The sequence below is a fragment of the Garra rufa genome, chromosome 1 (assembly GCF_049309525.1).
Source record: "Garra rufa chromosome 1, GarRuf1.0, whole genome shotgun sequence".
NCBI classification, from domain to species: domain Eukaryota; kingdom Metazoa; phylum Chordata; class Actinopteri; order Cypriniformes; family Cyprinidae; genus Garra; species Garra rufa.
Genome location: NC_133361.1, coordinates 65,563,132 through 65,589,762, shown reverse-complemented (window position 1 = coordinate 65,589,762; position 26,631 = coordinate 65,563,132). Strand labels below are relative to the sequence as shown.

General features: G+C 39.0%; 1 protein-coding gene and 1 pseudogene across 1 annotated transcript; one reads left to right on the top strand and one right to left on the bottom strand.

Annotated features, from left to right (window-relative positions):
• Window positions 1-26,631, bottom strand: part of LOC141318658 (uncharacterized) — a 530,387-nt pseudogene that overhangs the window by 457,261 nt on the left and 46,495 nt on the right.
• Window positions 5,265-8,122, top strand: LOC141338465 (uncharacterized). The gene is made up of 2 exons (XM_073844014.1): window positions 5,265-5,406; window positions 6,550-8,122. Exons 1-2 carry the CDS (start codon window positions 5,322-5,324, stop codon window positions 7,434-7,436), a joined length of 972 nt encoding a protein of 323 aa, XP_073700115.1. The 5' UTR covers window positions 5,265-5,321; the 3' UTR covers window positions 7,437-8,122.

Genomic DNA, 26,631 nt, shown 5'->3' with positions numbered 1-26,631 from the left:
AAAGGTCCTGTGGAAAAACATAAAAAAAACATGAAAATAACAACTTTTTTTTGTTTGTTTTCGGCCTTGGTTTCCTCTTTTTCGGTGTTCGGTTTCGGCCAAGAATTTCCATTTCGGTGCATCCCTATTAGAAATAGTAATGTTTCCAAACTTTAGACCTGTGCTGTATGTCTAATACTGCACCGGCTGTCTATACAATATAATACCAGCCTTCCTTTGCAGTTTCTTCAACTAATACTGCCTTCTCTCTTCTCCTTTGTGCTCGTTTTATCTTCTTGATATTTGTGAAATGGCTGTAGCACTCCCCGTGGTAGCCAGTGTTAGCTGGTTTGACTAACTGGTTTGTAGGTTCATGGCTTTGAAACTTGTATGCCTGTACTGCCTCTTCTGCAATGATACCTTCTCTGCCCTCAAGGTCTTTCCACAGAAACACTGATTTAATAAATTTCTACCAACTTATGTCTGTAAAGGGAATGGTGGGTCCACCACTTCCCTCAAATATATGCATACAGCACTTCATGTTTGGCCATTTCTTCCGAGTAAACATGGGCGGGAAAAAGAGTATTGTCTGTCTCGTTTTTTCTTAATGTTGTGTTTCCAAGCAACACCATTGTCAAATGTGTTAAATCAGAAGAGTGTATTATTATTAATTGTATTTATTGTATATAAATATATTGTATTTATTAAAGATTACAAAGAAATGACGGGACCTCGTATGACAAAAGGTGATTACATAAAATAAAAACAGTACAAATGGATAACGTTGTATGGATACTGAATATGTAGCAAAATTAGGTAAAATAGTTCTTATCTTAAAAAGCAGAATCTTAAATCCTGGGCGCGAAGCGCGCCAGTGTGTTCACAAACGCGTCACCAACACCGACACTTTCCATGCACGCTATTGGATGAAGGCATCAAATACGTCATGCAGGTCGGACCCCGCACGTAGTTGCTTGCTCTATTCGCCGGGAAAATAACCTTGGGAAAGTTACCGATATTATAGTAATGGACGAAGTGTGTGAGTGGCAACAATTTTTATTTATTTTGTTGAAAAGCGTAGCGGTTTCATATAAGAAACTGGGTTATCCCTAACCACAGACCATTTGAAAACACGAAATCTCCACTCGGCCCACCGTCTACATCTTTTAAAATGTCTTTCAATGGGACATGACTGTTCACATCTCTGTACTGTTCCCTTACAGACTTGCAGTTAAGAAGAGATTCAATTGTTTGTTTAACCGGTACGTACTGTGCAAAACACTCTTTTCCTGCTTCATTCTGTCCTAGACGAATAGGCACCGGCGCAACATAATGGAAATTGTTCTTGAAAAATGATTTTCTTCGCTGATCTGATCTTAAGGTATGACTGTTACCAGGGGCGTCGCTCGGAATTCTGGGCCCCGTGTACTGACTCAGCTAAGGGGCCCCCCTAAAAACTAAAAATTACATTCTAACTAAAAATGTTTGTTTTACCCCTCTAACTCGGATCCTTCTCGCACCCATTCCGAGCGGATCTCAAACCCCGGTCTCCGGCATGGGAGGCGGACGCACTAACAAGGAGGTTATGACTGCAGTTCGTAACATTGGTCGCTAGTGCGTCTCCTGACATCGGGGAGTTAGGTTTACCTGCACTGTTCGCGATTGCAATAACACGAACTGGGGGGGGAGGGGGATCGCGAACAAATAAATGTTTTGACACCAAGAAACAGCAATTAGAATAATTTAAAGTAAATCATTTTTACTATTAAATTTTTTTTTTTAGCACCACAATTTTATTGGGGGCTTCTCTGGGCCCCCTCTGAGTCATGGGCCCCGAGAATCGTCATCGTTTACCCCCCCTTTACAGCGCCCCAGACTGTTACACAACAAAAAGATCTTCAGCTTTAAGATCATCAAGAACCATCTTTATCATTGCCTCTGGAACATCAAGTGAAATGAACTTTTCTCGAAGTTTGAAAAGCATATGAGACAGGTTGATTTCATGGACTGACTGAATATCTTCAATGACAGTCTGAATTACTGAGGCTGGAAGCAATAGTTTTGCTTGCAGTTTCAAATAGAACAGAGCAAGATTCCTTAAAAACAATGTCTCATCAACATTTTCAGGACTTACATCTGGTTCCTGACAGTTCTCACCTTCATCAGTCTGTGTATCAGACTGAAAATGATCCTCCTGAATCTGGGAGCAGCTGGCTTCAGGTGTCGTGATTGATGTCTTGTGTCTTCTTTATGTTTTCTAGACAAATGAGAGGTAAATGTTGATATAACAGCAAACTTTTTACCACACTGCATAAAAGGGTATGCGACTCTTCGACCCTCTTTAATGTGCATTTTGATATGAGAAATGAAGTCAGCTAAACTAGAACTTTTGGCACCACACAAATCAACATGACATTCCAATGAATGTGTAGTGCACATGGTTTCTGATTTATATCCTTTGTGGTGTCTGTACACCTGAGATTTCAAGCCTGCGTGTTTTTTAAACTGTCTATTAGTTACGTATGCAGCAACGGAATACATTATTTGAGACATTACTGTGTATTCTCATGTATTTCACATAAGTCTCAGGTGTGACACATGTTTCCCCGCAGAAATGACAGGGAAACAATGCAAAGGACAGCCGGAACAATTTCTAACAAATTACTGATGCATTCGAGTCACGCTCAAAAGATAAAATGGCTGACTAAAGTGCAAGAGTATTTGATGTTAGAATTTTTTAATGAGTACATTCACAGTAATCAGCCGATAATTTGCTTATAGCCTAACGAATACCCATTTACTATCAACTAGCATTAACTAAACCTGTCTTTCCAACTACGGGTACTGTATATAGTCTACATCTTGTCTTTGAACATAAACTTTACCCGGTCAATGTTTTGGAAAGTTTTAAGCTTCTAACGCCATGTAATTACGTTAATTACAACAAAGAAATAGTTTGTAACACCAATGAAACAGTCAGTAACATATGGTGCATTGAACCAATGAATTTAAAATATTACGAAAATCGAATTTGAAAGATGAATTCGCAGATTTTTAGTCAAACTAACTGTTTGAATAAAAGCGAACTCTTACCTGTTAGCAACACGATGGCAGTTTTAATGCAGTATGGAAGTTGCGCAGCTCCGTGTCGCGCCAGATCTTTGAATTTCAAACACGTTGTTTTCTGTCTGTAGCCTACACACTTGTCCGTGGCACCCAGCTACAACGACGGTCTCTGTTTTAATTGATGCGTTACCCACATGTTTTTATGATGTTATTTTTAGAAATACTTTGCAAACTTTTACTAACTATTGCTTTGTCTGATTACAACATTATAAAAAAAAACCTCTGTAATATTTTTAAAAGTTATGACAATCATAGATAAATGTGCAAACTAATTACCTCGTGGTGATAATACACGTCGCACAAATAGAAAATATGATATAATACCTTTAAATAACAGTGACATACTGTTGTTGTTCGACTACTAACCTCAAGTGACAAGTCTTCCCACAATGCACTGTAAAAAACGGCAACCTACTGATATTTCATGAAAACAGCATTTTGCTGTTAAATTTCTATGTAAATTTACAGAAATCTTTTACAGTGTACCAAACGGGTGCCATTTGGGTCTGCATTGTTTGATGAGGTGCTTAAGGCACAAAAATGTCCTAAAGTGTGTTTTCAAAGCTTAAAGTTATTAATTCAAGTGTTGTTAAACATGATATATGATAAAACACTATTCCTAAAAAATAACACTATTTTGTAATCACTTTTCATTAACACATAGCCAATTTCACACATCCGCGTTGACCAACATATTTTCCGTACAGCCACCAAGAACAAAAGCAGGCAAGTACTGACATTCTTTTACATTGTTTATTTGATGTTTTTTTCATGTTAGACAGGGTCTGTCAAGCTTAACCCAACCACCCTGTCACGCAAAGTAGATAAAGAAAACGTTTTTTTATTAATTCTTTTACATTATTAATATAAAGAAAATCAAATTTCAGATTGAATGCATGCATGCTAGGTGACAAACTTGACCACATGGGAGATCTGCAGCCATTTTGGGATGAAATTTACCACCCCCTCACATCGCTTACTACCCCATCACAGGGTCATTTTGTAAAAAAGTTTATATAAATAAAATTAAATGTTACTTGATTTAATGTTGTATATGATATTCTTATTGTGTGGACTAATTAAATAAAGGCCAATTTGTTTGTATTTTATGAGTGAATTTCTTTTTAATACAAACAGTGAGGCCATTGAAATGTCAAATTCATTTTTTAAGATTAAAAATTTAACAATTCGTTTTTTTATTATTAAATTACAGACTCTCTATTGATGGTTTGCAAAAAAGAGACAATTCATTATTAGGAAAACAACATTTTAAAAATATATTTCATGTTTTACTACTCTAATGGCATACATATCGTCCGTAACTGGGTTGTACAAGAAAGGTGCCCTTGCCTGAAGAAAAAGGATAATAAGGAGTTTGTGCCTGAGGTGGGAAAATATGTTTTTTGGACCTGCATCATCACATGAGTAAGAAATTCTATTCTATAATCAACATTTCTTTGATGTTTTTGTGATTCTAGAGAGCAGTGCACAAATGGGACTTTTATTTTGCTCTGGTGATGTCATAAAGATGCGCCGAGCTCCTCGTCTGTTTGTGATTCGCCTGAAGAAAGGTTTGTGCTTTTAAAGTTTTTAAACAAATGGACATTGTTGCGTTTTTAAAGCGTTTTTACAAGCTATGTAAAATAAATCATCCTTATTAAATATAACGTTGAAATTCTTTATCCAGTGTTACTGAAGACGTTAGCCTTTAGTAACAGCCTTTAGTCTCAGTTCGCTCTCTCTATCATGAATCAATCGTGTGATGATAAGAAGTGATGAGAGAAACTGAGAATCCGAATCATTTGTGAAATGATTCAGTGATTCGATTCAGCGGCACACGGACTACAAACGACAACAACAAACACAAACGAGTGAATCACAACCGAGAATGATTTCATGAAAGTGTAGTATATTAGATGTGAAAAAACAAATAATTGAATACCAAATATAAATCAAAATAGCCTAAATTATAATCTAAATATGAACCTTTGGTGTTATTTGTATATATTTTATAATTTTTATATATAAGTCTATTAACTCTCTGACTGTCTTTGTAGACTACTGAACTAGGAGCTGATTGAGACTCACCCAGAGATCTAGTTTGCATTTATTTTTTTTTTCTATTATTTATTCTCATCTTAAACAGGACAAAGTGTACAAACACACAGAAAAACTCCTGGAGAATCAACAGAGATCCACGTGACACTATTATAAAGATGGCGTTTATTAAGGAGGAGAGTGAAGACATGAAGATTAAAGAAACATTCAGAGTCAAACATGAAGATACTGAGGAACAAACAGGTTGGTTTTTATTCTCAAAGCTGGACTCACTCATTTGATCCTTATTAAAATGTCCATCTCTATAGAAAAAAAAACATATTTTGTGTAACATTAAACACAATATCTACTTTTGATTAGAAAACAATGAAAGCGGTATCTGACAAAAAAAAAACGTTATTTTGCTTGAAGCAAACAATGACACTTCAGTTTTTAACTTGACATTTGTTTTAATTGTAAGTGATTTTTCTGCTACCATCAAAAGTGTGATGTTAAAATGTAAATGACAGTGCATGTTCATTACAACAAGCAATAAATAGTCATATTTCATAAACACCAGCTTGTAGCTTGTTAACTGAAGATTCAGGACAGCCACATAGTAGTGCATTACAATAGTCCAGCCTAGACGTCATGAATGCATGAAATAACTGTTCTGCATCTGAAACAGGTTACATGTTCTGTAATAGTTACTCATCTTGTATTTTAAATATGAAATGATGTTACATGTACTTTGTTACTATAAAATAGAAACCGAAAATCTCTCATCGTAACCTTTGTGGGTTTAATTAGGAAATATTTCTTACTTGAATGCTGCTTTTAAGTTGTCTAACGTGAAGATAAACATGGCAGATTATGTGTGGGTTTTTTAAAAGGAGTGTTTTTTTTATCATTATATGGTAGTTGAGATAAAAGCACAACAATATGCATGTTACAAATAATTGTTTTTAGTTATAGCGGGACAGCAGGTCATCGAACTGGGCGCGGGACAGGTGGAAATACCGCTGAAAGCGGCCGTCATCCAGGCGCAGCTCCTGGGTTCGCCTCCGAAGGGTCTGGTGGACCCAAATACGGCGACGATGATCCCTACATCGTGACTCTCTGATAAATGACCGATCAACAACAGACATCTTGTAAAAAGATGGCCGCCAACGGGGTTTGAAACTTTCGCCTCTGACGTGCGTAAATTTCGCTTCAAACTTTTGTTTTTACGCGCGTCGATTTCGCTCTTGACGCACAAATGAACACAAAGTGGTCACGAGTATAACTAGACACGGTAGGCACGAATTTAGACGCATATTTGGTGTGAACGCAGCATTAGTGTTTTGATGTCTGTTGCTTTGTGCCATTAAACTGTTGTTAACTTATATTTTTTTTATTTGACCTCAGACCTGATGACTCTGAAAGAGGAGAGTCAAGAACTCAATGAAACAGAAGAGAAAGATCAAAATGAGAAACATGATTTCAAAACTGAAGAAAAATCAATTAGTTGCTCACAGAATAAAAAAACATCCTCACCAGAAATAAATAAAAAAACACAAACTACAAACCTTAATTCTAACATGAGAATTCACACTGGAGAGAGACCTCACAGCTGCCAACAGTGTGGGAAGAGTTTCTCACGAAATGGAGATCTTAAGACTCACATGAAAGTTCACAATGAAAAGAAGCCGATCATATGCCCTCAGTGTGGAAAGAGTTTTACAAAGAAAAAATACCTTGATGTCCACATAATTCACACTGGAGAGAAGCCTTTCATCTGTAAACTGTGTGGGAAGAGTTTTACACGGAAACAATACCTTACTGTCCACATGAAAATTCACACTGGAGAGAAACCTTTCATCTGCAAACTGTGTGGGAAGAGTTTCTCACGAAATGGAGATCTTAAGACTCACATGAAAATTCACTCCGAAAAGAAGCCGTTCATATGTCCTGAGTGTGGAAAGAGTTTTACACTGAAAGGTACGCTTGATAACCACATGAAAATTCACACTGGAGAGAAATCTTTTACCTGCCCTCAGTGTGGAAAGAGTTTCAAGTATAAAACAAGTCTTGATGTTCACTTGAGCATTCACACTGGAGAGAAACCTTACACCTGTGAACAGTGTGGAAAGAGTTTCACGCATAAAGTAAACCTTAAGGTTCACATGACAGTTCACACTGGAGAGAAACTGTACAAGTGTGTTCAGTGTGAGAAGAGTTTCACATGTCAAAGCAGCCTGATACGTCATTTGAAAACTCATTCTGGAAAGAAACTGCAAAAGTCAAAGTACTAAAACATTGTTTTTCATCACACTTAAAGAACAATCATACAAATGTAAGACTTTATCTGTGTTCTTTGTTCAAGAGTGTATTGAGAAAAAAGCTGTGTGAAATCAAGGCTGTTCACACTGGAGCTGAATGTGGGCTACATCTGATCACCTTCATGCATCCTTCATCTCTTTTTGTTTCACCGTAAGGCTTTTTTTAATTTTAATTTTTTTTTTTTACTTCTGTGGCCATACCCAACCATTCGCTTTACTGTAGTTTCAAATATTGAGTGATTACAGTAGATTCCCTCAAATTACTATGACAATGACAATGTAGAGTATGTCACTCAATTCAATGTGTTGATTTCTCTGAATCGCAATATTAGTCAAACTTTTACCTTGCTGGGAAAAGCAACAATGTAACTGGAAGATTCTAAATGAATTGACATCAACTGAACAGAATGATTTGTTCCCATGGATTTTAAATGTGTTTTAGCTTATTGTTTAATCAATTTAATGTTGTAATATCTGTTTACATTTATGGACTTCATCAGGAGAAGCATGAAAAATATTATTCTAGTTTGTGCAGGTCTTTTTAAATCTACACAGTTCATTCTTTGTTGTGCTTCCAGTAGCCTATATGTACAGCAGATATACGTACTGTTTCCTTTATAATTCATTTGCAACAATAAACAATCCTACACAAACCTTCATTCATTTTCTTGTCAATTATACATTAAAGAAAGTATTTTTTTAAAATTGATTAAATAGTTGTGTTCAGCAGTACCACATTTTCATACCCCTCTATTAATGCACGAATAGCTTCTCATCAACCTATTAGATCTATTTTCTGTTACCTACCCAGCCAAGCTACATTTTACAACTCATCACTTTTAGCACATACTTTAAACCAGGGGTCCCCAAACTACGGCCCGCGGGCCGAATGTGCCCCGCCCACATATTTGGTCCGGCCCTTTGAATAATGCCAGAGACATATTTTGAAATTTTATTTTTTTAAAATATGTTTTCCGTATATCATGTTTGTATTTGATCAAAAAGATTGGCTTTTAAACGAAAAATTTCCCTTAGTTATTAACGTAGCCTAATTATATATTAAATTCACCTACCAATAGAATGGTATGTTCAACGTTTCGTCGAGATCGAACAGGTGATGCGTGAGCCACCTAGAAAATTCAAAGCGACGACAAAATGGCTAATCGGTTGGGAAAGAGAAAGGTTGATTCAGAATGCAGGGTATTTAATCAAAAGTGGACAAGTGATTATTTTTTTGTTCAGTGCAAAGAAGTGGCTGTTTGTCTCATCTGTCAAGAAACTGTGTCTGTGTTCAAAGAAAACAATCTGCACCGACAAGGCCAAGCTTGCAAGGCCAAATGAGAGCGGACAAAGTGTTGAAGCTAAAAAGTGCACTATCAGCTCAGCAGAACACATTTGTACACCAAAACCTGTTGAACCAGTCAGCCGTTCGAGCTAGCTTTCAGGTAGCTAAACTTAATGCAACCAGCGGTAGACCATTTAGTGACGGTGAGTTCGTCAGAAAATGTATGAATGCTGTTGCTGCGGAGGTGTGTCCCGATAAAAAAGACGTCTTAAATGCGGTGAGCCTGTCAGCAAGTACAATCACCAGACAAATTGAAGAAATGGGGGATAATGTATATGCCCAGCTTCAAGAAAAAGTGAAAGAATTTGAATTTTTTGCATTAGCACTGGATGAGAGCAATGACGTGCAGGACACGGCACAGCTGCTAATTTTTCTTCGCAGAGTTAGCTCAAACTTTGAACTGTCTGAGGAACTGGCAGCCCTACAAAGTCTAAAAGGCACTACGACAGGGGAGGATATTTTTGTTAAATTGTGCCAAACGATGGGAGAGCTGGGTCTAGACTGGTCTAAGCTGGCCAGCATCACGACTGACGGGGCACCTAGTATGGTTGGCACGTCGAGGGGTCTTATAGGACGCATGAACAGAGAAATGGAAGAAAGAGGTCTTGCCCCCCCGTTACAAGTCCACTGCGTGATTCACCAGCAGGCACTCTGCTGCAAAGTTTTGAAGTGGGAATCGGTCATGAAGGTGGTGGTGTCATGTATAAACTAGGGGTTGCACCGACTAACCGACTAGTCGACTTTAATGCTCTGCCATGACGCTTTAAGCTTAGCGTCGACTAGTCGCTGGTCCTATAGAGGGCGCAACAGGATAACGCACACACATAGGCTACAGACATACAGTAGCTCGTACATCACGTGCAGATCGCGCACAAGCAAACATTCAAAAGTGCGGTGCGAAAATGAATTGTCAACACTGTTTTATTATTTCTCCGTAATATAGCTTAGGAACTGAAAACTTCTAGCATATATTTCTTAGTAATTAAAACCCACAGCTTTATTATTAGGCTAGTAGAGAGACGCTGCAAGGTAGAATTAATTCACACATGCAATCGCTCTCTAATGACTTTATATAAATGTATTCTTTACAGTGCTACTTTATCTGTATCTGATTTAGAACGAGCAGAAATCTGTGAGAAATAAAACGACCCAAAGACAAAATAACTGATAAAAGCAAAGTATTGTAAGAGCAATAGCTATTTGGCAGCGCTCACAGAGATGTGCTTTACCATACCGAAGTCCGATGGTTAAGCCGTGGGAGAGTTTTAAGGCGTTTTTACGAGCTGCTACCCGAAATCAATGCCTTTCTTCTGACAAAGGGCAAAACTGTCCCAGAACTGATCGACGCAGAATGGAAATGGGACCTCGCCTTTTTAACAGATGTGACAGAAATGTTGAACAGCCTCAACTTACACTGTTAGCCCGGATTTAGTTTCTACTTAAATATTCAAGCATAATGCACTAAAACAAAAAAGTTTGATGGTATTACTTTATAATTTTAAGTATATTCTACTAATTTGTTGGCATAGTCCAATGTGCAAATAATTTGAAGTACAATAAGCTTAAATTGAAAAGTTATTGAACAGACCACACCTCTTTCCCAGTTGTGACATGATCAGTTGCTCAAGGTATCAATGTGTGTGTGTTTCCTTATTTTAACAATCTTTATTGCAGCCTGCTCTACACACAAATAGACATATAATACAAAACAAAAACAGTCCAAAACTGATTTCAGCCAAGCACTGAGTCGAAGTTTACTGTCTTTGTTGCGGTTGTGTGGATCAGGCACGTACTGCTGGTGAGGAACTGGAAGGTGAGTTTAACTGTAAAAACCTCATTTAAATTTTCGCCATTTCGACGGACATTTTAGACACTGGCTAACTTACCTGTGTAATGTATATTTAGCTAACTGTGGGGGGAAGGGTTTGGGGCAGCGGTGGAAACAATTTTTTAACGTTTACTGGTTCGTTTTTTTTTTTTTTTTTTATCCACAATTAATCGATATCTAACGCTAGATCACTTTTTCACGCGAGTTGCTGATCGCGTGCTGTAAAAACACGATTTTAATCAGTTTCACTGCCTTTAGGCTTTCACCTGGCCGGCTGCTGCAAGCGGCGTTTTTTCCATGAAGATAGCGGGAACACGTGCGGCTGTTTTACGCGGTTTACCACAGCCTACTGTATCTGGTAAGTTAAGAATGTATGTGTGTGTGAGGAGAATGCATGTTTGTGTGTGTGTGTGTGTGTGTGTGTGTGTGAGGAGAATGCATGTGGGAGTGTGTGTGTGAGGAGAATGCAAGTGTGAATGCATGTGTGTGTGAAAGGAGAATATATATGTGTGTGAGGAGAATGCATGTGTGTGTGTGAGAGGAGAATGCAAGTGTGAATGCATGTGGGTGTGAGAGGAGAATGAAAGTGTGAATGCATGTGTGTGTGTGAGAGGAGAATGCGTGTGTGTGAGAGGAGAATGCGTGTGTGTGAGAGGAGAATGCAAGTGTGAATGCATGTGTGTGAAAGGAGAATGTGTGTGTGTGTGTGTGTGTGTGTGTGTGTGTGTGTGTGTGTGTGTGTGTGTGTGTGTGTGTGTGTGAGGAGAATGCATGTGGGAGTGTGTGTGTGAGGAGAATGCAAGTGTGAATGCATGTGTGTGTGAAAGGAGAATATATATGTGTGTGAGGAGAATGCATGTGTGTGTGTGAGAGGAGAATGCAAGTGTGAATGCATGTGGGTGTGAGAGGAGAATGAAAGTGTGAATGCATGTGTGTGTGTGAGAGGAGAATGCGTGTGTGTGAGAGGAGAATGCGTGTGTGTGAGAGGAGAATGCAAGTGTGAATGCATGTGTGTGAAAGGAGAATGTGTGTGTGTGTGTGTGTGTGTGTGTGTGTGTGTGTGTGTGTGTGTGTGTGTGTGTGTGTGTGTGAGGAGAATGCATGTGTGAATGTGCGTGTGTGAGAGAGGAGAATGCATGTGTGTGTGAGAGGAGAGTACATGTGAATGTGTGCATGTTTGTGTGTGAGAGAGGAGAATATATGTGTGTGTGAAAGGAGAATGCATGTGTGTGTGAGAGGAGAATACATGTGTGAATGCGTGCATGTGTGTGTGTGTGAGACTGGAGAATAAATGTGTGTGTGAAAGGAGAATGCATGTGTGTGTGTGTGAGTACCAGAATGAATTATGGATTGCACGGCCCCTCATAGATGCATGTTCTTTGTTTTTTATTTTATTTTCAAACCATTAATCAGGACTATGTGCTACATATTTATTCAGAATTTCAGACTTTGCCTTTTTTTCATAAAATTGTTTGTATGTTCAATCAGTGGTATGAAATTACCTGAAAAAACTTGGCTGAAAATTTTTGGGTTCAGTTAACATTAAATATGTTGATGTTAATTGTACAGTGAAAAGAAATCTGAACAAGCCAGGCCTCATATCTTGTATGAACAGAGTGTCTTTTACTATATGTCAGTGTAGACTGTTTCTTCTTAGGGTATTTTTATTGTTAACATTTTGAAAATGTATGTGCTAACTAACACACGATTGTACTTTTTTTTTTTTTTCTCTGTAAGGACACAGCTGACAATGACTTGTGGGATTGCAAACTCCAGTGGGATTGCTTTTCATCGGTGAAGAAAACCTTAAGCTGAACCCGTCCAAAGTGGGAATCATCTTGGAAGGGAATGTGGTGATGCATGACCTGGCCAACCTTCCTCAGGCCTTCTGTGTTCGTTTTGGACTGATATATGCCCTGCACCTGGACTATCCCAGATACATGAAAAACACTTTTTGCTTTGTTCAGCAGGTGATGTTTAATCTGGGTAAAAGTGAGCTGGCACCCAAAATTCAGACTCTGAAAAACCAACTTGGGGTGTAAAGTAGTGTTCTGAATCGTTGCACTACTGCTCCTGAGACCAGGGCCCTCATTTATCAACAGTGCGTAGAAAAGGTTCTATATTTTGTCCAACGAATGAAATTTAGAATGTGCCTAAGTACAAGAAAATCCGCATTTATCAAACGTGCGCACGCAGTTCTTACGCACATGAGTAAGCAATCATTGTTGATAAATACCACATGTGCGTAAGTACCATGCTCGTTCACATTCATGGTCATTAGCATTCGGAAACGCCTCCAATTAACCATATATGGTTGACAACACTTCCCTTTAAGAAATACGTGATTGTGTTTTTTCCTCACTGCAATAATACTTAGAAGCCACTCTGTGCTCTCGCCAAGCAGATCAGCGCGATCTTGGAAAACGCGCTCTCTGCGGAGCGCATTGTTTGCCAAGTCTTCCAATAACGCAAGATAAGCCATTGCACTGAGACAAATATATTTCACATCTGTCTTTTATAGGGTTTCACACCAATTAAGCATCGTGTTTAAAACTAGACAAATTATAAATTGAGTGTTTTAAAGGAAACACAGGACGTATGTGGATTGCTTAAAGCTTAATGTGATCTTAAACGCTTTTTATGTGTAGTGTCGCTATTCTACCACTAGATTATCTGCGTAAGCATGCTCAGAGGTGTGCTTATATTTACACACATTTCTACGCATAAGTACAACTTGGTGAATCCCACACTTTGCGTGAAATTGTTCTTACGCACTCACTACGCACAGATCTGTCCGTACGCACCATTGATAAATGAGGGCCCAGGTGCCTAGTTTTATGTTGTGCTTTTAGAAAAACAACCTGTAATGTGTATGTTCACAATAAAGCATTTTACTCCTAACCGGGGTGTTTTCAACAAATGTTTCATCTGTTTTCTTGATCTGAATATGTAATTATAATGCACCAGATTTAAAACTGAAATAATAATTTAATGATAATAAATTAACTATAGGGGAAGAAAGATAAGTAAGCTACAACTAGGTATTTGGTACATTATACTTAAGATATTAAGTCTATTAATTGTGCAAAGTAGTTAACTTGGCAAAACATGTCGAGTTAAATCAATTTTGAATTGAGTTTAATGTACTTAACATTTTCAGTTAAATGTACTTAGGTTTTCATTACACATTACTTATTTTTTAAGGCAACCGGTTTCCTCAAATTTTTTAAGTAAATTCAACTTATCCGGGTTTACAGTGTACAGCTCCAAGGCAAAGGGAAACTAATATGTGACATGTATTCCCACATAAAATTTGCAATTTTCTTTAATAAAGTCACCCTGCCCCCCATTAAAGAAAGGAAAAATTATGTGGCCCTCTTAAAAAAAAGTTTGGGGACTCCTGCTTTAAACACTTCTCATTCATTCTCATTTGCACAGCATTTTTTCTGTTGTCAGATTACACAGTTCCGTCATACACTGTTCACACTGTGTAAAACTTTTTACTCTTTGCACTTTCAGCCACTACAATCTCAGTCAGAATCAGCTCTTGTCTTGATTTCATCGTGTGGTCCACTTCTTTTTATACAGCTTTTAGCCTTATTTCACTTTTACCTTCATAGTGTCATTGCCGCATGCAACACACAGAGATTAGAATTAAATTAAATTCAATAAAATCCACAAAGGGTAATCCAAACAGGATAATCCAGACAGTTAATACCAGCCTGTGCTGGTTGGCTGGTCTTAACTGGTTTAAGCTGGAAGTAGCTGGTTTTAGTTGGTCTCCCAGCCTGGTTTTAGCTGGTAGTTTCCCAGCCTGGCCTTGGAAAGTGGCCAAAACCCCTCTAAAACCAGCCTGCCTTCCAGCTATGACCAGCTAAAACCAGCCAACCAAGCAAGAACTTAAATACACAGGATAATTAAACTCAGTTGCAGCAGGGATTAATTTACTAAACAAGGAAGGGAACATGACCAAATAAGGAAACTGGAACCAAACAGAAACAAAGACAGGTGAAAAACAAGGAAAAATCAGTCAACTTGACATAACTCTCCCCTGCCAGAAGGTCTGTAACATAATCAACCGGGGAGGGGGCTTGGCCTCCAGGGTGAATCAAGGAGCTCAGAGAGACATGGCAGATCAGTGAACCTGGGGAGCCATGACAGATCAAAGTGCTGTCCGGGGGGCCATGGTGGATCAGGGAGCCTCGGGAGCCATGACAGATCAAGGTACTCGAGGGGCCATAAGGGTGCTGTATAATTCTCTCTCTCTATCTCTATATATATATGTATAAAATTAATATAATTATACACATTTATATACCATATCACTATGACCTCAAAGCACTCTGAGATATGGATATAGGGAGCAGATGGCTCTTGAATTTCTCTCACAGTACTTTGAAGTCATACAAAATGCAATCTACTACTACTACTGTGTAATATGTACACACCTATATGTACAGTTGTGGCCAAAAGTTTTGAGAATTACATGAATATTGGAAATTGGAAAAGTTGCAGCTTAAGTTTTTATAATTGCAATTTGCATATACTCCAGAATGTTATGAAGAGTGATCAGATGAATTGCATAGTCTTTCTTTGCCATGAAAATTAACTTAATCCCGAATAAAATTGTTAAGAAGGCTTCAGGGCGTCCAAGAAAGTCCAGCAAGCGCCAGGATGGTCTTCTAAAGAGGATTGAGCTGCGGGATCAGAGTGCCACCAGTGCAGAGCTTGCTCAGGAATGGCAGCCGGCAGGTGTGAGCGCATCTGACGCACAGTGAGGCCAAGACTTTTGGAAGATGGCCTGGTGTCAAGAAGGGCAGCATAGAAGCCACTTCTCTCAAAAAAAAAAAACGTCAGGGACAGATTGATCTTCTGCAAAAAGTATGGCGAATGGACTGCTGAGGACTGGGGCAAAGTCATGTTCTCCGATGAAGCCTCTTTCCGATTGTTTGGGGCATCTGGAAAAAGGCTTGTCCGGAGAAGAAAAGGTGAGCGCTACCATCAGTCCTGTGTCATGCCAACAGTAAAGCATCCTGAGACCATTCATGTGTGGGGTTGCTTCTCATCCAAGGGAGTGGGCTCACTCACAATTTTGCCCAAAATCACAGCCATAAATAAAGAATGGTACCAAAACACCCCCCAACAGCAACTTCTTCCCACAATCCAACAACAGTTTGGTGAAGAACAATGCATTTTCCAGCACGATGGAGCACTGTGCCATAAGGTAAAAGAGATAACTAAGTGGCTCGGGGACCAAAACCTTGAAATTTTGGGTCCATGGCCTGGAAACTCCCCAGATCTTAAAACTTGTGGTCAATCCTCAAGAGGCGGGTGGACAAACAAAAACCCACTAATTCTGACAAACTCCAAGAAGTGATTATGAAAGAATGGGTTGCTATCAGTCAGGATGACCCGTCCGTCAAGGCTGAATAAGCTAATATGGAGGCCTGCACCTCAGCCGACGAAACGAAGCCGATCTTGTTAATGGCAATGGAAAAGATGACAGAAAATATCATGTCTGCTATGGATACTAAAATTAGTACGGTCCTGGAAGCAATACATGACCAAACAGTCCAACTTCAAACGATGAGTCAGCGAGTTAGTGACGCGGAAGAGAGGCTCGCTGCTGTTGAGACCCTGACTTCATCTGTGGATGTAAAAACATCTGCCTTAGAGAAACAGGTGCATGACTAGGAAAACCATATTGACGATTTGGAAAACCGTGGACGCAGATGCAACCTTCGAGTTGTCGGACTGCCGGAAGGGACTGAGGGCTCGGACCCGGTTAAATTCTTTGAAAAGTGGATTTCTGATCATCTTCAAATCGCCACTAAAGCTGGGCGCATCAAGCTGGATCGAGCGCATCAGTCGCTAGCGCCGAAACCGGGTCTGAATCAACGCCCTAGATCTGTGATCTTGAAGTTCCACAACTTCACGGATAAACAACGTGTTATGGATGCAGCACGACGCGTCGGAGGTGATATATCGCCGAGAGTCTTATTCTTTAATGACTTCTCAGCAGCGTTGGTAAAGATACGCAAGGAATTTGATCAGGTGAAGGCACGACTGAAGGAGAAAAAGGTCGATTATGCTCTTCTGTACCCGGCAATATTGAGGGTGATGGTCGACGGAAAACCCAAGAAACTGGGTAGCCCGGGAGAAGCATCTGCTTTTGTGGACGCTTTGGAGTAAATTTGTGCAGGTGTGTCATCTATAAGTGGGACGTTATGGTGACTTATTCTTTAAAACAGAGTACATATCTTAACAGCCCCATGTTATAAGTTTTCTATTTTATTTGCAAGCATGTCTTTAATAGCTCGAGTGGGTTAGGATTTAAATCTGTCTAAGGACAGGAGCGCTTTGAAGTGGGATAGCCTCGTCACCTTTTTATTTCTTTTTTGTTTGTTATGCATTGTTTAGGGATAAGGAGGAATTCCCTTGTAAGTTAAATAACAGGGATTACACCCAAGTTCGTTTGATAATGTTCGCTTGTTCATGTTTGTGTTATTTTTTTATTTTTTATTTTGATCAGCTCAATAACCTAAGGATTGTAGGTACAGAAGTTGGTGGAACAATTGTGCAGTACAAAGCTCAAATATCCCTGCATGTTATAAATTAATAAAATAATAAACAGCAGTCTGAAAATTTGCACATGGAATGTTCGGGGGTTCCATAGCCCTATAAAACGGAAAAAAATCATTTGCTATCTTAGAAAAGAAAAGATTGACATTGCACTTCTTCAAGAAACCCACCTAGACAATATAGAACATTTGAAGCTACAGCAAGGTGGCTTCGGACAATGGTTTTTTTCATCATTTTCACCAAAGAGTAGAGGTGTAGCAATATTAATAAGTAAGAAGGTACCCTTTAAATTTGAAAATATGGTAAATGATAAATATGGGCGATATGTTATGATTAAAGGTTTTGTTCAGGGACACAGAATTTCACACAGAATGTATACTGCCCTCCAGCACACCCATCCGATTTCCTTACTAAAATATTTGTAGAATTCTCAGCTATGAATAATGAAAATTCTGTAGAAGGAGGGGATTTCAATTGTATTTTAAATCCAATTATGGATAGATTTGCCCCCAAAATATCCCCACTCTCCCCACAAGCAAAATCTTTAAATGCAGTTTGCAAAGACTTGGGTTTTGTAGATGTGTGGAGATTTTTCCATCCCCTGAGCAAGGAGTTTACTTATTTTTCAGCACCCCATGGAAGTCACACAAGAATAGATTATTTATTTATACCAAGAACCTCACTGGACATCGTATCCGATAGTTGTATTGGGAAAATAGTTATATCAGACCATGCTTGTGTAACAATTACTGTTAATTTGAAAGGCGATTGTGGACATATCAGACATTGGAGATTTAACTCTACCGTTTTGAAAGACAACAACTTCACATCTTACTTTAGAAATGAGATAAGATATTTTTTTGATATAAACCAGAAATCTACAGATGACCCATCTCTTTTATGGGAGACAAGTAAAGCTTATGCCAGAGGTTTAATCATTTCATTTTCAGTTAATATGAAACTGAAAAAACATAAGAAGCAGGAAGTATTAGAAAAAGATTTAGCAAAGAAAGAGGAAGTGTATTTTAAAACTCCTTCTCCCATATTGCTAAATGAGATTACAGCTCTCAGGTCAACCCTCGATTCTCTTCTGACACAAAATGCTGAGAAAAAAGTTAAATATGTTAAGCAAAAGTATTATGAACATGGAGACAAACCAGGGAAGTACTTGGCATATCTTACCAAAAAGAGATCTGTCTCTCAATACATCACATCTATCATTGACTCTAATGGTAATCAATATTATGATAACGAAAGAATTAATACTTGTTTTAAAGACTTTTAAACTGATCTTTATACCTCAGAATTAACCAATACATCTTCAAAGGCAATGGATGATTTTTTCCATTACAGAAGAGCAAAGATTTATTCTCAATGCTCCTATTACTCGAGAGGAGGTGTTGAATGCAATAAAGATGTTACAAAATGGGAAATCTCCAGGACCTGATGGTCTTAATAGTGAGTTTTATAAAGAATTGAATGATGTGTTGTTAGACCCAATGTTTGAGATGTTTAAAGATTCACTGTCAGGTAAAGGACTGCCTCAAACACTACAAGATGCAAACATATCAGTTATCCTTAAAAAAGGGAAACCTCCAGAATCCTGCCCATCATACAGACCTATAGCCTTGCTGAATGTCGATCGCAAAGTACTGGCCAAAATTTTGGCTGTTCGTTTAGAAGGCATATTACCATTAATTATTCAAGTAGATCAAACTGGTTTCATAAAAGGCCGAAACTCATGTGATAATGTTAGACGTCTTTTAAACATAATTCAGGTGTTTAAGCAGAGAGGGGTGGATGGTTTGGTTCTTTCATTAGATGGCGAAAAGGCCTTTGACCGCATAGAATGGCCTTATTTATTTTCGGTACTGCTAAGGTTTGGATTAGGAGACACTTTTGTAAAATGGATCAAAATACTGTATGATCATCCACGGGCTGTGGTCATTACCAATGGGCTTAGATCGGATAGTTTTATTACACATAGGGGAACTAGGCAGGGATGCCCCCTGTCACCCCTCCTCTTTGCGATGGCATTAGAGCCACTGGCAGAGGCTATTAGATCATCTACATCCATTCAAGGTTTGGCTATAGGTACAACACAGCATAAAATAAGCTTTTATGCGGATGATGTTTTGTTATTCTTATCTTCACCTGAGTCATCAATACCTCCTCTCATTGATATTATTAATCTATTTAGTCTGTTTTCTGGATACAAAATTAACCTAACTAATTCTGAAGCCATGCCCCTTGGTAGCTTAATTAATATGCCAAGTACTATACCTCCGTTTCCCTTTAAATGGTCCCCTGCGGGATTTAGGTACCTGGGAATTTTTGTGACTCCTTACTTTAATCAGATGCATAAAATGAATTTTACACCCTTATTTGAAAAAATAAAACAGGATCTTGATCATTGGAACTCCCTTCCAGTTTCATGGCTGGGTAGGATATCGTTAGTTAAGATGAATGTACTACCTAGGTTGCTTTATCCTATTCAGATGATCCCAGTTGTATTTTCTAAAAGAGTCCTAAAAGATTTGAATGGATGGTTGAGCTCTTTTATATGGAGCAAAAGACGACCAAGGCTTAAGATGTCAGTTTTACAGTTGCCAGGATCTAAGGGGGGGTTAGATTTACCGAATATTAGAACATATCAGTTAGGTGCACATTTGAGAAATATTTCTAATTGGATAACAAAAGATGTCTCCTCGGTATGGTTAGATATTGAAACTAGCTTATGCAAATATTCATTATCAGACCTATTGTTTTTTAAAAGTTTTAAAATAATTAAAGAAAGTTGTGTTAATCCTGTTACTCTTAATACACTAACACGCATGGCGGTTAGTTAGACGCTTGGAGGGTAGGTCTAAATTTACCTCTGTTTTTTCTCCAATTTTAAATAATCCAGATTTCCAACCAGGAATGATGGACACTGGCTTTAAGCTCTGGCGTGAAAAGGGCATTGTTAAGCTACAAGATTTGTTTATTGATAATAATTTAATGTCATTTCAACAAATAAAGGATAAATACGAGTTATCAAAATCAGAATTTTTCAGATTTTTACAAATTAGGCATTTCATCCAAAAGAGCACAACTTTAAAAGACAACTTTGAAATATCTCCAGTTGAAAGATTGCTTTTTCAAACAACTGGGAGAACATCGATTAGCCTCTTCTGTAACACTTTATGCTCTATGAATGGCACAGACTCACAGAATACTAGGAAGAAGTGGGAAAAGGAACTATCAATTCTGATTGATGATGATGTTTGGGAGGAAGTCTGGGAATGTGCAAAAAAAATATCAGTCTGTAACCGTGCAAGAGCAATTCAACTGAAGATACTGCACAGAATACATATATCCCCTAATCGCAGACATGCTTTTAACAGTTCCCTTTCACCGTTTTGTCTTAAATGTAAGACCGAAATTGGTACCCTGACTCACTGTTTATGGTCATGTCGTTTGATACAAGATTACTGGTGTAACATACTTCGTGAAATGGAAAAGATTTTGAGTTTGGATCTAGATTTAAACCCTGTGTCATTGTTACTAGGATTGCCTGATAGGAAAGTAACTTCTCTGGCTAACAGAAGGCTCTTTAATGTCATGACGTTTGCAGCACGGAAGAACATTCTTTTGCAGTGGACCTCTGATAAAGCCCCCTCAGTGAAGGGCTGGCAAAAGGTGTTAATGGAGCTATTGCCATTGGAATACCTTACTTGTATAATTCATTCAAAGACGGACCATTCCTACAAAGTATGGGAACCATTTGTAAATTATTTGGACCCTGGGATTGCCCATATTATGCTGTTTGGATTTCATAGATGAAAACTTCTGTACAATGAAAACTTTTATGCTGAAACTTAGACATTTGAGCTTTTTATTATTATTTTTATTTATTTATTTATTTTTATTTTATTATTTTTTTTTTCTATACTTTGCTTATTGTAGTTTTTTTATTTTCTTAAGATCCAAATTAATGGAAGTTGTTAATGTCTTTGCCTATTGTACATTTTTGTGAAAAAAAAAAAAAAAAACTCAATGAATAATAAAAAATAAAAAAATAGACCCGGCTAGAACAATCGGAGTGATACAAAATTTTGAGAGGGTGTTCCTGCAGCGATACCAGTAGAATATCTCACGGTTCTCAACCAATCAGATTTGAGAACCAGAAAGAACTGTTGTATAAATATATTGTGACGAGTCGGCTACCTCCCCCTTAATTATCATCACGACCCCGACCCTTAGGCTACGTTTACATTAATCCGGATACATTTTAAAACGGAGTTTTCATTTTAAAACGCTTTTCGTCCACACTAGCGTTTCCAAGCGTTTTCCAAAAGTTTCTCATCCACACTGAAACGCAGGAAAACATCAAATTCGCCCTCCAAAATTATACAGACATAATAAGTTTTTAAGCAATTCTTCTGGCGGGATAAATTACGGAAATATCTCATCATCCACTAACACGTCTATATCGCGCTCATTCATATTTTATCTGAAAAGCAGTTGTCGTCATGTTTTGCAGGACAGCAACTGTGAGTACATTTTCCGTCATCATTTTAGGACTGTAATTTGAAGAGTGTACAAGGTAAATCTCTGTAGCAGCAGTGTGTGAATAGCACAGGCACAATTACTGCTGTAAACATAGATATCTATTGGTACAATATGCGTCACATGACTATAAATATGCGTCATCGTTTTCAAAAGCCTCCGTTTTCACTGTACACACTACAACGTGAAAACGGCATTTTCTAATTTATCCACTTTGGCCGGGGTTTTTAGAAATAATCGTTTTCTGTGATAAAAAGGGGGTTTTCGTGTAAATGAGAGGCCAAACCGCAGGGAAATATCTGCGTTTTCCCTTCGTGTAAACGGGGCCTTATTCGCCGCCCTTCTCTAGGCTCCCGATGGGAGTTGGTGTGTATGGGAGAGGAGGGGCGCGAAAACATCCTGGGCTGGCAGCGTGTGATGAGGAGCATGTTAACTGAATAAAGCCTCATCACCGATGATGTTTAAATGCTGAGTGCGCCTTTCCTCAGGAAACCGGTTTCTCCCCCGTGCATGCTGGTGTCCTCATGGGTACAGAAAGGGTGCGTAGAGGGAACCAGCCCCAAGAAGGACGAGCTGTCGAACCCCGCAGGTCCAGATGAGGACCGCACCCATGACGGCTGACGGGCCAGGATGTCGGGCCGTTTTCATACCCCCAGAAGTGCCCCGTAGTCGGAGGAGGACGATGCTGCTAAGGGAGCCCGTGCGGCCGCCAGCCTCCACCCCTTGCCTGGGCCCTTCCCTACAGAACACTGCCCCTCCTTCACGGAACCCCTTCACGACGAGGACACCAGATTCCCAGTTTATTTGGACCCTTTTATTTCTCCTTTGGATGCTTTCTTTCACTTTCTGTTTAACAAAAGCCTCTCTGAGGCCTGACGCCACACCCACTGTGTCCGTCGTTAGCTCCTCCCTCCACAATCTATATATAAATGTGTGTGGGTGTGTGTGTATATATATATATATATATATATATATATATATATATATATGTATATATATGTATGTATATACACACACACACACACACACACACACACAAGTTGTCACGTTGGGAAGGAGGAGATCTGGGTCCAAATGCAGGGAAGGAGTATTAATCATAAAACAATAAACAAAACACAAACAAAAGGCCAACACGGCACAACAAAACACAAGCAGGGCAAGATCAAGAACATCAGGAACGAGAAGGACAGAAAACAAACCACATCGAAGATAATGCAGCCAGAATGAATAGTGGGCAATGAGAGTTCTTATAGTCCAAATTAGGGATGCACCGATCCATATCGGCCGATCACTTGCGTGTTTTGTCAGTAAAGCCGGTTCTGTAATCAGCGGTAAATGCCATCAGGTGCGTGATTTCACGTTGAGCCGTATATACTACACACAGCCGTTGTTCACTGACGATCTGCGCACATTCACACTGATAATGAACATTGATTTGCGCAGCTCGGCGGTAAACAACGGCTGTGTGTAGTATATACGGCTCAACGTGAAAACACGCACCTGATGGCATTTACCGCTGATTACAGAACCGGCTTTACTGACAAAACGCGCAAGCATCATCGGCCGATTCGTATCTTTGCATCCCTAGTCCAATTGATTGTGAACAGGTGTGAGATTGATGAGTGCTAATGACAACAAGACAGGTGTAAACAATCAGGGAAGTACAGTGCAAGGGAAAGGGAACAGGGGAAGGGATGGCGGGCCAGGCCCGTGCAGCGGAGGAACGTGAGCTGGCCTCACCGCCAGAGGAACGTGAGCTGGCCTCGCCGCCAGGGGAACACCAGTGGGCACCGCCGCCAGAGGAACGTGAGCTGGCCTCGCCCCCAGAGGAACACCAGTGGGCACCGCCGCCAGAGGAACGTCAGCGGGCACCGCCGCCTTGGGAACAGAGATAGCGGAACAGAGAGAGTAGACGCCGCATTGTGCACAGAGTGAGCGGAAGCCGCCTCATCGGGCACAGAGTGAGGGGTCACTCCCTCGTCAGGAACGGAAATAGCGGTCACCGCCGCTTCGGGAACAGAGAGAGCGGACACCGTCGCGTCGGGAACAGAGTGAGCAGACTCCGCCGCATCAGGAACAGAGATAGCGGTCGCCGCTGCTTCGGGAACAGAGTAAGCGTTCGCCGCCGCTTCTGGAACAGAGTGAGCGGGCATCGCCACTTTGAAAATTCTGTATAACAAGCAGAAGCACAGCGCCACCTTGTGTACCCAGGTATTTCTGTTTTTCATTAAGCGCCATGCCAGTAATTTTGCCAGTGATAATCGCTTGGGTATCCTGGCGAAAAATGTCTCAAAACGTATGCACGCTATGCAGAAAAATACAAAGACTATTAATTCAATTCCATTTAAAAGCTTTATTTAGATATTTGAAACAAAAAACATCATGGCTTTCAACTATAAAAGAGTAAATATTTTTTTTCTTTTGAAAATACAATCAGCTGACCAAATGTTGTATTAATGTTGTTAATAAAATATAAAAGTGAAGATAATGTACTAATAAAAAAGGTAACATTTGATAATGATTCAAAGCAACATGATCATTAACTACTGAAAGTAAAAGTGAAAACTAATGAGACTGGTCGCTCTCCTACTAATTTTCAAGTAGGGATAGGTATACATATACATGCCAGACCAGTATGTGTAAATCTGCTAGAGATATACACAAAAGAAAAACAACTGGTTGTTTTTGCATGACTGTGTATAGCAGATGATCGACTAAAATGCTTCCCACACGCAGTGCAATGATACTGTATTTTTTCAGTGTGAATCATCCCATGCATTTTCAAATGTACTGACTGACTAAATCTCTTGTTGCAGTGTGAACACTTATAAGGTTTCTCGCCAGTGTGAATTCTCTCATGCGTTTTCAAATGTACTGACTGACTAAATCTTTTGTTGCAGTGTGAACACTCATAAGGTTTCTCTCCAGCATGGATTCTCTCGTGTATTTTCAAATGTACAAACTGACAAAATCTCTTGTTGCAGTGTGAGCATTTATAGGGTTTCTCTCCAGTGTGGTTCATCTCATGTGTTTTCAGATGTACTAACTGACTAAATTTCTTGTTGCAGTGTGAACATTTATAGGGTTTCTCTCCAGTGTGGATCATCTCATGTGTTTTCAGATGTACTAACTGTCTAAATCTCTTGTTGCAGTGTGAACACAGATAAGGTTTCTCTCCAGTGTGGATCATCTCATGTGTTTTCAGGTCTGATGATTTACTAAATATTTTGTTACACTGTGAACACTCATAAGATTTCTCTCCAGTGTGGTTCCTCTCATGTATTTTCAGGTCTCCTGATGTACTGAATATCTTGTTACACTGTGAACACTCATTAGTGTGGATCCTCTTATGCAGTTTTAAATAAGCTACTGAAGTAGAAATCTTTTCACACTCCCTGTTCCTCATGTTTTATTTTCAAAGGTTCTGCTTCCTCTTGTTTTATTCTCAAAGGTTCTGCTTCCTGTTTTATTCTCCAGGTTTCTAGTTCACTTGTGCTCTCCTCACTCTCCACTTTAATAAACTCCATCTTTAAAACAGTAGATCTCAGTTCAGCTGATACTTCTCCAGATATTCCTGCTTGCTTCAAAACTTAATGAGGAAAATAATACAGGTATTTACTAACCGGATTCAAAATCTATATTTTCTGTTTACAGAAACTACATTTCTCACAGACTGAACTAAAACAGAATCACAACAAAACAACAGAGAGCGCAGTGAAACTAATCTTCTTCTTAGGTTTAATGGTGTTTGTAAACAGAAGTGTGTGTGTTAGTGCCGCCCGCTGGACTGGAGTGTGAAGCGCCGAAAGGAGGGAAAATAATGCGGGGAAATGACTTCTGTGCATGTTCAAGGTGTGCTGGTGTTTTTTCTTTGAAAAGCCGATCTGCACAAATAAATGAAAATGACTTAAAATTATAGACTCGCATCATGGTATTTGAACAGCATCAACAGTCTTTGTGTGTGAATTTTAGAGGACAAAAACAAATGAACAAAGAGAGAGAGAGAGAGAGAGAGGTCAAACACAACTTTTCTTTCTAAATTATACTTCCTACATTCAAAGAAAATATGTCATACTGTTTCCATATTCACATAAGCTAGAAAAATGCTTTCTATACACAAAAATTTATTTATCCCACATTGCCCCAACCCCAGTCTACAGTTTTAAGTCCCTATGAGATGGACAAGTACAAAAACATTTGTTTCTAACTTTAGATTGAACAGAAAAATGTGTCTAATCTTGATTTCCTTTTCACATCATCTCCTCCATTCCTTTATTAAACTTGATTATGACCTTTTCAGCATCTTTAATTGGCAAAAACCATGTCAACATATTCAGTTGTCACTCCTAATCTTCCCTTTGAAACAGTGAACAGTTCAGCTAATAAATACAAGATACAATACCTGCTTTACTAGAAAGTCAATCTCTAGAAGTGCATTCATTAAAAAGTATAATTGTGTTATATGAGTGTTATGATTTTAGTTAAGTTAAACGCTTTGAAAACAAAATACCTGCAATATTCAGTTAGACCTTTAGTTAACTCAGAAGAGAAGATCAGGAGACTCTTGATAGAGATGTTACTGTGTGACGCTGCGGTCATCCAGACTGAATAAATCACTCAATCACTGGAGTTTTAAACAGATTTCAGGATCATCATTAGAAGATAAAATATGCAAAGGATGTAAGAAGTTTCAGGAATTTGTCCAGATTTTCAGCAACTCTAATCCAATCAGCAGAACTATAGACTCATTATCACAGAGATCAGGGAAAGTCTCACCTTCAGCCTCTGCATTCATATTTAACTCAGATATTGATCAGAAACAAAGACACCAATTAAAGAAATGAGGCAGAAACATCAACAGC

Bases quoted from the DNA above. Each gene is read 5' to 3' on its own strand.
- LOC141338465 (XM_073844014.1), top strand. From the start codon at position 5,322: ATGGCGTTTATTAAGGAGGAGAGTGAAGACATGAAGATTAAAGAAACA. The intron at 5,407-6,549 runs GTTGGTTTTTAT...ATTTGACCTCAG, and splicing joins AGATACTGAGGAACAAACAG to ACCTGATGACTCTGAAAGAG.